Source organism: Hippocampus bargibanti, linkage group LG05 (assembly GCF_051943395.1).
Source record: "Hippocampus bargibanti isolate YZ-2025 linkage group LG05, ASM5194339v1, whole genome shotgun sequence".
NCBI classification, from domain to species: Eukaryota; Metazoa; Chordata; class Actinopteri; order Syngnathiformes; family Syngnathidae; genus Hippocampus; species Hippocampus bargibanti.
In genome coordinates, this window is record NC_142738.1 from 23,768,285 (window position 1) to 23,781,378 (window position 13,094).

General features: G+C 41.5%; 1 protein-coding gene across 4 annotated transcripts in view; it reads left to right on the forward strand.

Moving 5' to 3' along the window:
* polg (polymerase (DNA directed), gamma) overlaps positions 1-13,094 on the forward strand; it is a 14,805-nt gene continuing 1,711 nt past the window's right edge. Inside the window, exons 1-20 of one of the 4 annotated variants that reach the window (XM_088997379.1) lie at positions 1-226; positions 393-977; positions 2,280-2,475; positions 2,556-2,723; positions 2,813-2,959; positions 3,058-3,137; positions 3,212-3,394; positions 4,699-4,841; positions 4,905-5,031; positions 5,117-5,341; positions 6,157-6,274; positions 6,755-6,820; positions 7,535-7,660; positions 7,726-7,886; positions 8,694-8,747; positions 8,842-8,959; positions 9,746-9,881; positions 10,321-10,567; positions 12,553-12,675; positions 12,761-12,929. In XM_088997379.1, the coding sequence (XP_088853505.1) occupies positions 412-977; positions 2,280-2,475; positions 2,556-2,723; positions 2,813-2,959; positions 3,058-3,137; positions 3,212-3,394; positions 4,699-4,841; positions 4,905-5,031; positions 5,117-5,341; positions 6,157-6,274; positions 6,755-6,820; positions 7,535-7,660; positions 7,726-7,886; positions 8,694-8,747; positions 8,842-8,959; positions 9,746-9,881; positions 10,321-10,567; positions 12,553-12,675; positions 12,761-12,929 (3,153 nt within the window). In that variant the 5' untranslated portion in view covers positions 1-226; positions 393-411. The remainder of the gene's footprint in view (positions 227-392; positions 978-2,279; positions 2,476-2,555; positions 2,724-2,812; positions 2,960-3,057; positions 3,138-3,211; positions 3,395-4,698; positions 4,842-4,904; positions 5,032-5,116; positions 5,342-6,156; positions 6,275-6,754; positions 6,821-7,534; positions 7,661-7,725; positions 7,887-8,693; positions 8,748-8,841; positions 8,960-9,745; positions 9,882-10,320; positions 10,568-12,552; positions 12,676-12,760; positions 12,930-13,094) is intronic. The other 3 variants (XM_088997380.1, XM_088997383.1, XM_088997381.1) reach the window with 3 other exon arrangements.

Consider the following 13,094-nt stretch of genomic DNA (forward strand, 5'->3'; position numbering starts at 1 on the left):
AGCGCTAGCCCCATTCGCCAGTATTTAGTCACGTTACTTTGTTTATTTTTTAACTAGTTTTGGTGTGTTGCCCTGGGTTGCTTTGCTATCACGAAACATAGCTGCAGTTTAAGTAAGCAGCTGTTTTATTGTTAGCTCACAATCGTGGCAAAAACAAGAGCCTCGTGTTGCAGTTGGCAACTCATCATATCTTCATGATTTGACCGAGATAAGTTGGGAGAAGGACGTACGTAAGCTTCTATTGTTTACTAACGTAACTGCAGCGTACATGTAGTGTTCTTAAAATTGTCACGTAAAATATTACACGGGTAAAACTTAAGGCTTTTGTCCGACATTTGCTGCAAGCCCATGCGATTAAATAAAATAAGTTGTGAATGTTTTTTTATTCATAGGATGCATTGAGCCGTCCAGATGCTTAAAGTAATACGCTGTCACAGGTCTGCCATCTCCAAAAAAGGGACATGGCCACGCTCCTTCTGCTCCACAAAGCCTCATCCAGATCAGGGCAACGACATCGGAGAGACCCGTTTGAACCCCCTTAACATTCAGATGCTGTCAAGAAATCTCCATGAGCAGATATTTCGCGGGCTGGTGCCTGAGTACCAAGAAGAAGATGTGGAACGCAGTGTAAGGCACTTGGAGAAGCATCAACTGTGGGGAAAAGCGTCAACATTGTTACCAGAAGTGGAGCTGAAGCTTCCAAAAATGTATGGGGACAATATTGACGAGCACTTTCGTGTCTTGGCTCAGAAGCAAAGTCTTCCCTACCTCGAAGCTGCAGCCACGCTGCAGCAAGCAGACCTTCCTCCCTTGCCTCAAGAGTGGATTTGGCAGGTTGGCTGGACACGTTATGAGTCCAATGGGGAGAGTCACAGGATTGACTTCCCAGATGAAACAGCGCTTGTGTTTGATGTCGAGGTGTGCATGGCAGAGGGGCACTGTCCAACATTAGCTGTTGCTTTGTCTCCAACACACTGGTAAGGGTTAAAAGTGGGGTTGCAACTCTGTAAGACCTTGAATGACAATGTTTGCCTGGCAACATCCGTTTTGGAGCATGGTGGTCTTGTGTTTAGCAGGTATGGGGTTTAGAGTTTGAATCTTAGCTCTAACTTCCTGTGTAAAGTTTGGACATTCTTTCCACGCCTTTGTGTTTTCTCCATGTACTTTGGCTCCCTGAAATCCCTAAAATTTTGACTATAAAAATGTTAAGTATTGAATGTGTGTGTGAGTGGTTGTCTATACAGCCATATCCTGATTGAAGCAAATTTTGTTTCGTTTCAAACCCACTGAGGTGTTGTACAACGTTAGAATGCAGAAAATTGTCTCACTGTCCAAATATTTATGTACTTGACTGTGACCCACTATTACAGGTGACCAATACAAGTTGTACCCTGCTTCTCACCCAAAGTCACTTGTTGACAATGCTACACCTCACCCATGCCCTGAATGAAGACACAGGCAAAGTGGATGTATATGTTCATTGCTCAGATATTTGTTATTAAGTAGATGGAACAGAGGTATCAAGATAATGTAGTGGCAGTATGTCTTAAAACGTTTATTTGTTCTGTGACCAAATTCTTATGTATAATTAAACGGATAGTCCCATCACTTAATAATAATAATAATAATAATAATAATAATAATAATAATAACAATAATAATACATTTAATTTCTACACGCCTTTCAAAACTCTCAAGGACACTTTAGAGTCACAGGATTTTATTTTTGCGTGGGTGAGCAGCAGCAGCCACTCGCGCCAGCGTTCATTCTACCCGGAAGTTACAGCAGCAAAGTTATGAAAGGAAGAGGACCATATACAGTAAAGTCTCGTTATATCGATGTCGGATATATCGATAGTCCCGGTTATATCGATACTATTTCTATGCACGCACGGACAAAATTACATGCAAACAGGGTCGGTTATATCGATAGTCCCGGTTATATCGATATTTTTTCGGACTCCCTTGAATATCGATATAACGAGACTTTACTGTAATTCTACTCGGGAGTGATGTTGGCTCTGTGATTATTTTTTTTTTTTCCTTTCAGATTTTTTTTTTCTGTCAATTTCAATCAATGGCCAAAACCCACGTCACTGAAATTGCAATATGTCTAAAACTCACTTACTACATTAAATAAACAAAAACATTATCCAGTGGCTTGAAAGTCTTGGAAGACTTTTGGGTAAGTTGGGATATTTGTAACAGGGTACCACTGTGCGTGGGTGTTGTATGTTCTTGCAAGTGCATGTCACAAGTTTTTATGTGTCCATTCCAAGGTACTCTTGGTGTAGCAAACGTCTGATTGAAGAGCGCTACTCCTGGTCTGACCAGCTCATCCTCGCTGACCTCATCCCACTGGAGACACCAATGAATTCTGTCCGTCCACCAGGCGGTCAGTGGAAGGAACGCCTCATTGTGGGTCACAATGTCAGTTTTGACCGATCTCACATTAAGGAGCAATACTTACTGAAGGTGGGTGTTTTGAAACGTGCCGTATGAGTAACAGGCTTGTTTTTTCCCCACATTAAATTCATATCCGTATCTTTCTCAAGGCGTCTAAGGTTCGCTTCCTGGACACGATGAGTCTTCACATGGCTATCTCGGGCCTTACCAGCTTTCAGCGCACACTATGGATGGCCAATAAGCTGGGCAAAAAGGTGGGCCTCCAGGAGGTTAGCCAACACATGAAAAAAGTGGGGCACAAAAAAGACGGTCCCAAGGTTTGTGTATTTGAAACTGTTTTTGGGCGGGTGTGTTTTTTTGACATAAACTCGCAAAAGGGTTCACAGTGGAATGTTTGTGTATGTAGATTGGATTTTGGGACTGGATGAATATTAGCAGCATCAACAACTTAGCTGACGTCCATGCTCTATATGTGGGAGGGCCACCATTAAAGAAAGAAATAAGGGAGACCTTTGTCAATGGCTCCATGATGGATGTCAGGAAGCACTTTCAGGTATGTCCGATTTTCTGCCCACTGTTTATCCATCCATCAATTGACCAAACTATCAATGTTCCAGGGTACAGTTACTTTGTCTTTGCTCTCTCTCACAGGAATTAATGCGCTACTGCGCCTCTGATGTTCAGGCCACCCATCAAATATTTGTTGAACAACTGCCCCTTTTCATGGAGAGGTTGGAATAATTTACATATTTGTCTTGAATTGTTGTTATTGGTGGACCTTAACAGCAAATTTGTCCCTCCAAAGATGTCCTCATCCAGTGACATTTGCCGGAATGTTGGAGATGGGTGTGAGCTACCTTCCTGTCAATCAGAATTGGGGGCGATACCTGGAGGATTCCCAGGACATTTATGATGAGCTCCAGAGAGAGATGAAAAAGTCTCTAATGATTCTAGCTGATGATGCATGCCAACTTCTGGAGAGTGAAAGGTGAGATTCCTTCTGCACTATGTCAAAATAACACATATTCCTCAAAGGGGAATTAAAATGAAGCAGAATTTTCAATATCAGTCATATGATTTAACATGGCTCTTTGTTATCCATCTCAAGAACTTGGCATAACATGGAACACCGATATCAGGAACTCAAAAAAATACTGTACTTGTTATATTCATCTTTGGTTCATACCTTCCATAACTTCATATTAGTATGAACATGTTTTAATTACCGTATTTTTTGCACTATAAGGCGCACCTAAAAGAAATGATTTTTTCAAAAGCTGACCATGCACCTCATAATCCGGTGCACCTTATGCATGGAAAGGGGTTTTAAATACAGTAAAGTCTCGTTATATCGATATTCAAGGGAGTCCGAAAAAATATCGATATAACCGGGACTATCGATATATCCGACCCTGTTTGCATGTAATTTTCTCAGTGCGTGCATAGAAATAGTATCGATATAACCGGGACTATCGATATATCGATATAACGAGACTTTACTGTATGTCATTAGGTGAAGGTGTGCCTTATATTCCAGAAAATATGGTACTTAAGCTGTAATCAATGTAATTATGACAAACATAGAATCAGGAAGTGTTTCACTTTTTGTGTAGTGATTTTTTTTCTTGTAGAATGAGATGTTAGATTTTTAATAGATCTACTTCAATTAGGTTGGCAAAGATGCAGAATTTTTTTTATTTATTGTGATGCATCTGGACATTGGAGGGCATTCATAACTGGGACATACTTTACGTCCTGGCAAAATTATGTGACCAGCTTTGTTTTTTGTGTGTACTAATGACATACAGTGAATGTCTGGGGTTAATGTCAAACATCAGGTTTGGAGTAAACCAGGCATTGGTCATCACCCGGCCAATATTATGCCTACATGGATGCCTGTTGGTCGCAGCAACATGCTATGGGGTTGTTTTTTTTTTTTAGCCGCTAGAAATGGAAACCCAGTCAGGATTGAAGGAAAGATGAATGCAGGAATGTACACACACCAAAATATGAAGGAGTGGCATAAGTGCAACTTTGAATATTCCTCATTTGCCCAGCAAGACAGAAGACTTGAAACTGATTGAAAATATCCGGATAGATCTAAAAAAGATTGTCAGTCAGGCCCTCTTAGCCAACATTAATGATCCCTGATATTACAAATACTTAAATTTCAAACTTTAAAAAAGCATTGGGTATTTACTGTACAAAAAGAAAATGTCCCTACCTTAATATAATGACCAATTGTCACCATACCATTACCCATATCATGTATAATCTGTATTGTATGCCTAGATTCAGAGGAGATCCTTGGCTTTGGGACCTTGAATGGGATGTGCAGGAATTCAAGCTAAAAAAACTGCCTGCCAGCAAAAAGATAAAGTCCCAAAAAGCGGTTGAATCCCCAACCACTATACCTCTTGCAGACTGGATGGATGGTATCACATTATCTTGGTCTTCATGCTGAAAAGCCTTGATTCTGACTTACTTTGTGCTACAAGACACAGGTCCACCAGCTGAAGACGACACGATAGCGGGCCCTTGTCCCAGCAGGCTAGCTGTGGATAAATTGAAGGAGACAGTCAACCGACTTCCCAAGAGAAAGCAACACCTACCTGGACATCCTGGGTCTGATCTCAAACCGTCAGGACATTACTTTCACTTTCACTTTTCACCGTATCTTAATTCCTCCATGTGTTTCCTGTATCATCAGGTGGTATCGCAAGTTGTGTGAAAAGATGTTGGCAGATAGCTGGTCACCGGGAGCGAATCTCATTAGTCTACAGATGAGGGTGACCCCGAAACTGATGGGTCTGACGTGGGATGGATTTCCCCTGCATTACACAGATAAGCATGGCTGGGGGTATTTGGTTCCGGGACGCAGGGATAACCTGGACTCCCCGGAGGGAAACATCGGGCAAGCTGTTTGCCCTCACAAGTATGTAGTGGAGCACACTCAAGTTTAGTGGTTCTCAAACTGAGGCAGAATAATTTGAACACAAGTAAGTGCATATCTACATATGGGCACCAGCCTACTAATAAAATAAATAAGACAAGACCAATTAATGTCCTGCTTTAGTTTAGGCCAGAAAGAGCGCTGTTACTACAACATAGTACATAAATGTGCTTTCTCTGCATATCATTTTTCCCTCTCTCACATTGCTTTCCATTCTCCTTGAGTTGTACAGGTGGGGCAGAAGGACCTCAACCAAATATGTGCCTTACAAGTAAAAAAATGTCATTGTCATGGATAAGATACTACTTTTAAAATGGGTAAAAGGTAACCATAGCTTTGGCAATGTTGTGTCCAACTGTCTGGGTTTTGTTTGTCACCTGGAAAACAACGTGAAAATGATTCTGCTCATGTTGTATCTTTCTTATCGGGGTTTTAAGTTGGTCCTATTTTTTTTAAATGGTTACTTGAGTGGTCTGAAAGTGGCAAAATCTAATGAACAAATTTCTATGTTGCCGACACCGAGTGCATTTGTAAAATTGATTCTATCCGTTTACGCCAAGTTTGTGAAAGCAGACAGGGCACGTCAGCTAGTGATGATGATTACTTTTTATTTAATTGGATTGAATTTGGTTCCTTTCTGTCAACCACGTCAGGAATACTTGTGTTGAAACTGTTGAACACATAAATGGATACAGTATTTTGAAATCATTCTCCTCTGCACCCCGAAGGTTTGAGAGCCACTTAGCTAATACTGAAATCCAGCCTGAGTATGTATTGGAGCTTTTTGTCTTCGACAGAGATATTGAGAGTGTTTACAGACAGTATTGTGAAGAGAACTGCAAAGGGGCGCCTGAGTATGTGGACTATGCACCATCAGAGGACCTGATGTGGACAGACAGCGCTGTCTGGGCAAAGGTACCTAAGCCGAATATGATACTCCACGATAGTGAGCAAGCAAATGCAGTATGCTGCACGCCATTGAATTAACTATCCATCCATTCATCCATCTATTTTTTAATTATCCTTATTAGTAAGGGTGAACTGGAATTTATCCCAGCTGATGCTTGAGCTGGGGTACTTCGTGGAATTGGTCACCAGCCATTCAAGGGGCACTAACAGACAAATGCACACTTGCGTTTACACCTATGGTCAACTTAGTCTTGAGTTAGCATCCGAACATGAATGTATATGTTATATGGAATGTGGGAAGAAGCCAAAGTACCACACCCCCACAGGCAAATTGCCCACTGAGCCATTATTTGGATGCACGACTGACGACGTTCACAATGCTGCTTCTGTAACCAAATCAATTTGAAATAATACATTTTCAACACATCGAATGCGTAAAGTCAATGTAACATAAAGAAGATGCACAAAAGTTTGTCCCCCTACCAGGTGGAGGAGTATGGAACATTGGACAGACAAACAGAGGAACATGGAGTCAAAGCAGTAACAAATGAGGTATTGAAATTGTTTCTCATTACCTTTATTCTCGTGTCAACGGGAAAGTTACTGTTTTACATGCTGTCAGAGTTACACACGGACAAGTTTCAAGAAAAGAACTTGACTCCGGGAAGGTGGTCTGTGCAACCGACCTGGAGTAGATTTCCTACAGCAAACAACGGCAGTTTCTCCGCAATTCACACTTGAAGTTCCTTGTGCTCCTCGTCGGACTTTTATTGTTAACATAGGCAAACACTGTGCCCAATATTTGCAACCACGCCCCCAGTCCAGTCCACGGTCACACACTCAACTTTTGTCAAGCTTTGAACCAAGATACTTGTAACACTGTCATGTCTGATCTCCCACGTATAACAAAGTCGCAGACATTGCAGAAGACAAATTCGCTTGGGCGCCACGCTTAATGGCCAGTTACCAAACAGTCTTTGAATTTTCTAAAACACTTCGGTTGAGTCCTCTTTCCAAGCCGAATCTAGCTTCCTGTTCACACCCTTGCTGTCAAGCAATAAACTGCGGACTTCATAGGGGCCTTTCGGCCAAGACGACCCGACACCCTAGCGGGCCGACATTTGGGGGTGCCTAATACACAAGCATCTGGCCCAAATTAATAGAAACTTTAAATATTGTAGCGATTTGTTTGTAGATTTCTCTATCACATATTGGCTCTTGACATCAATATTTATGTTTCAATTGTTTTTCCTCCAATTTGTAAAGAAGCCACAAGCTACGCGCAAATCCCCCCTTGTCCTAGAGGAGAGTCATTGCCACTATCACCAAGGAATCGGCCCCTACAACGATATAGATATTCCTGGGTGTTGGTTTTTCAAATTACCACATAAGGTAAGGTGTCTGGGCTTCATCAGTAAGCGAGTGACATTACACTCAAGAATCTTTGTCTGTTTCAGGATGGGAATGAAAACAACGTTGGCAGTCCTTTTTCAAAAGACTTCCTACCTAAGATGGAGGATGGTACTCTCAAAGCGGGAAGAGGTGAAACCAATGCCACACGTGCCTTAGAGATTAACAAAATGATGTCCTTCTGGAGGAACGCTCATAAACGCATAAGGTATCAAGTATTTACCATTGTACAGTACCACCACACAGTACTGTATTTGATTTAAAAGCGAAGATAGTGCTAAGTGTCATCTGACCGAATCATAGATGGTAAGTCGATGAGAAGGTTTCTTCAGCCGTCATCTGTACAAAAGTGACGGCTGAAGAAACCTTCTCATCGATGGACCACTCCTGTACGACTGAGAGCTTACACAGACGCATAGATGGTAAGATAAAAACGGTTAGGGGAATTACATTAAATAATTTTTTTGAAAAAATAGAAGGGTGCCGCATGGGCCATGTATTAATCTGTTACATTTTGGCAAAGATCTGAATGAAGGTGCACAGATTGTTCTAACAGACAAACACACTATAAAAATTGACCATGGTGGTCACATTTTGACTGATGCCCTGTTTTGTCCAGCGAAACCAAGACAATCAAAACCTTGTAAAAAAAAAAATGATGACATTTGCGAGGAGCTGAAGTGCAGATCATGCAGCAAAATCAGCACTTTGGACAACTACTTATTCAGATTACAGAATGAAGCCGGGTGCAGGAGAAAGCAACTTTTCCTACCTCCAAATAAAATGGTCAGCATTCATAATGTTACAAACAGTTAGTTATGAAGCACACTTTTGTACTGTTGAATGTCAAATTCCCACCACAGCCTTTAGTACATTGTACTCCTTTACAAGTTGTACGATAAGTACCCGGGACTGAAACAGCAAGCTTCAGAACGACCAAAAAACGCATGAGAATTATTCTTGAAAGTGCTTAAATTTGACGTAATCAAAAAGTGAGTTGATGGTTTTATCATAGCTCCCAGATGGTGATATGGCTTCGGAAAGGGGAGCTTCCACGTTTTGTGAGCAGGTTAGTCTGCCACTACTGCATGTTATCTATATTAATCAGAAAAACTGAAGGAAAACTCATCATTTCATAAAACGATTTTGTGTGGCTTCCAAAGGCACAAGGAGTTTGATGAAGAGGGCCAATATGGTGCTATATTACCTCAGGTGGTCACCGCTGGAACTGTCACGCGAAGAGCTGTGGAGCCAACATGGCTGACTGCCAGTAATGCACGGGTAAGCCAAGCAGATCACACTAAATCTCGCTATGATATCCTGTCTGTATACTGTGTGTGTGTGTGTGTGTGTGTGTGTGTGTGTGTGTGTGTGTGTGTGTGTGTGTGTGTGTGTGTGTGTGTGTGTGTGTGTGTGTGTGTGTGTGTGTGTGTGTGTGTGTGTGTGTATATATATATATATATATATATATATATATATATACACACAGTAAAGTCTCGTTATATCGATATCGGATATATCGATAGTCCCGGTTATATCGATATTTTTTCGGACTCCCTTGAATATCGATATAAGGAGACTTTACTGTATATATATATATATATATATATATATATATATATATATATATATATATATATATATATATATATATATATATATACCATATATATATATATATATATATATATATATATATATATATAATATATACCACACACATGCAAGAGTGATGCTACACAAGGAAGAGATAAAGAAGGTGGAGGATTTTAAGTACTTGGGGTCAACTGTCCAAAGCAATGGAGAGTGTGGAAAAAAGGTGAAGAAGCATGTGTGTATATGTATATATGTGTGTGTGTGTGTGTGTGTGTGTGTGTGTGTGTGTGTGTGTGTGTGTGTGTGTATATATGTGTGTGTGTATGTGTGTATATATGTATATGTATGTATATATGTGTGTATATATCGTGCGTAAACAATATCTATTACACAGTATAAAAATGCTTATTAAGTGATTTGGGAGACAGGAATGAGGATTCCAAACATAGCCAATATGTTTTGTGTACTTAGCGGGACAGAGTAGGAAGTGAGCTGAAAGCAATGGTGCAAGCACCACCTGGTTACCACCTGGTTGGAGCCGACGTGGACTCTCAAGAGTTGTGGATTGCGGCTGTGCTCGGAGAGGCCCACTTTGCTGGCATGCATGGTGAGATTTGACCATCCATTTATTGATTTTTCTAAACTGCTTACATTTAATGCTGTGATATAGTATTTGCGCCTGCCTCATTATTTCCGTTTTTGTTACATATCACAGAAAGGTTTGAAATCATCAAACCAATTTTATTATCATTGACTATCTATTATCCATCCATCTATATCTACAGTAGTCATCTGTGTGTGTGTGTGCGTGTGTGTGTATGTCTGCGTGTGCACAAATCTGTTGTCTATTCTAACCTTCCAGTGCTCAAATCTGCTGAATTTCCAGTAACTGCTGTTAAATAAATTCAAATTTATATTTAGGAGGTGTGAAGGCGGAATTGTTTGTGATTGATGAATAAAACTACAGTCTGTAAACCTGTCTGTAAACAACAAAAACATGTTATGGAACACCCCGAAGCCAATCGGAAAAAAAATGTGTGGTTCAGGTTGTACGGCGTTTGGCTGGATGACCCTTCAAGGGAAGAAGAGCCAGGCCACTGACCTACACAGTCGTACAGCGGACGCTGTGGGCATCAGCAGGGAGCATGCCAAAGTGTTCAACTATGGCCGCATCTACGGTGCAGGACAGCCCTTTGCTGAAAGGCTGCTGATGCAGTTCAATCATCGCCTTAGCCAGGAAGATGCTGCCAGTAAGGCCAGGCAGATGTATGCTTTAACAAAGGGGTTACGCAGGTACTATCATCCATTCTATAGTGCCTTGATTTCAGAGTTTCAAGGCAATCCACATCCACGCTCATCACAGAAAGCATCATCACTAAAATCAAGTTTGCTTGTTGAAATTAAGGTTATTGTATATACTCCACACCAATTTTTTAAATTTTCCATTAGCATTGTACGGTGTTGTACTGAATAAAAACTAGGGATGTACGGCCCACCACAAAAAAAGAAGATTTAATCGGGATGCATCATTACATTCGGTGCGCCTCAGTTCGAGAAGGATGTACTGAATTTCGTTTCTGCATCTTCTCATGGACAGAGGTCCACACCTCGGAAATTGATTGCCCTTGGCTGGTGTTTTCAACCATATCAACACTTTCAACCTTTGTATGCAAGGACTATGCTCGTCCTGGCTGTCCGAGTTGACCACACAGAACACACACCTCATGTTTTTCAACCTAAACGGGCATCACACAGTTGTTCTTCTCATCACTGACTTTCTTCGTACAGTGGGGCCTCGGTTTACGAATGTTAAATTTATGAAAATTAAACCTTGAATTAAGCACTACTTTTCGCGATACACACCCCCCACCTCGGCTGGCGGAGTAATCTTCGGCGGAAGAACACCAAAGCACATGACCAAACAGCGCCCCTGCCTTACCACACCCGCTTTCTCTGAATGCACACGTAGAGAGAGAGAGAGAGGGGGAGAGAGAGAGAGAGAGAGAGAGAGAGAGAGAGACGTCGATCGCCTCCAAGGAGTTTTTTACTGATACTTTTGCTGTTATGGGACCAAAAAAGACCCCACCACAGACTCGTGTTCAGCCAAAGAAGACACAAAACAAAATTACAGTCAAGGAGAAGAAGGAGGTCATTGAGAAACACGAAGGAGGTGTGCGTTTGTCTGATTTAGCGGCTTAGCGGCTATGCTAAGTCCACCATTGGTACCATCCTTCGCCTAAAAGCTTTACTCAAAGGCTTTATTTACTCGATGCTTTCACGTGACTAAAGGCTTGGCATGATGTTACCCTTCGATCCTTGAAAGCAGCATGGACGAATTTGTGTCCCGCATGCATCCTTGAGAGGGACTTTGAAGGATTTGATCCTCATGGTTCTGTTGTTTTGGACGACATTGTTTCCATTGGACAGAACATGGGACTCGGAAGTGGATGCAGATGACATCGAGGAGCTTGTTGCTGACCATAATAAGGTCCTCAACACAGAGGATTTGATTTGCCTTCAAGAGGACAAGCAGAAGCAAGCCATTCAGGAGTTGTCATCTGAGGGCGAGGAGGAGGAGATGGCTGCAGCATCAAGTGAGAGCATCAAGGCAATGTTGGCTAAGTGGAATGACATGCAGGCTTTTATTGAACAGTTCCATCCAGAAAAGACTGTGGCTATGAGAATCATCAACATGATGAATGATAATGTGATGCCTCAGTTTCGTAAAACCTTACAAGTCAGAAAGCAACAGGTGTCAATTAAGAGCCATTGACCATCACACATGTAAATAAAGTGACTTTATTATACTGTGCAGTGTATTTCTTTCATTACAATACAATAGCACATTTATTATACATAGAATAAGGTATGTTGTGTGTAGTTTTAAGACTTATTTAGTTGAAAATTGTATTTTATGGAGACCTGGGAACGGATTATTCCCATTTTAATTGTTTCCTGTGGGAAATTCATTTTTGGGTGATACACACTTTTCGCCTTACACACTCTGTCTGGGCACCACTTAAGTTCCTAAGCCAAGGCCCCACTGTACTTGCTTGGTAAAAATACCCACTCAAAATAAAAAGGAACACGAGACACTCACTGCTAGTTCGACTGATCCAAGCTAGTAGCAGACTGTCTGCTGGTCACGAAAATGTTAAAATTGTCCTTGCAATTCACAGCAGACAAATACGGCAACAGCTTGACAACTTGTAAAATCTTGTAAAGGCACAAATTGACTCAATACTTTTCCATTTCCTGGGGCGGGGGGCATGAGTCAGATATGAACTATCAGACGAAGGTGAGTGGCTGGTCACTGAGCTGGGAATTGAGGTGGAAAGGGAGCAAGATGGAAGCGTATCCCTCCAGGAGCTACGGAAAATCAGTAGACTAGCCTCACAACGGTGAGAAATGAAACACCTGCAACCACCGTCTCAGTCTTCACCTATTGTAATTCCTGTCTTCCATTTTCTTATTTGATTAATTCAGGTCCCGTCAGAGAAAATGGGATTTAGTTGGCAAACGAATATGGTTTGGAGGGACAGAGTCGGACATGTTCAACAAACTGGAGAGCATTGCGCATTCAGCTGAGCCGGCGACACCTGTTCTGGGGTGCAGGATTAGCAGAGCTCTGGAGCCAAAAGCAGTCAAGGATGAGGTGATCGAAGGAACCCACCAACACCACACAAACTTGCATTTGAGGATAGTGAGAAGCTTTTTTCCAGCAACATGCAAAATTCAGTTATGATACCTGAAAAAATAATTTGAATCCCAGATGCTGGTGGATTTAAGGTTGTACGAGGCGTTCACGGTTCGCCTCAAA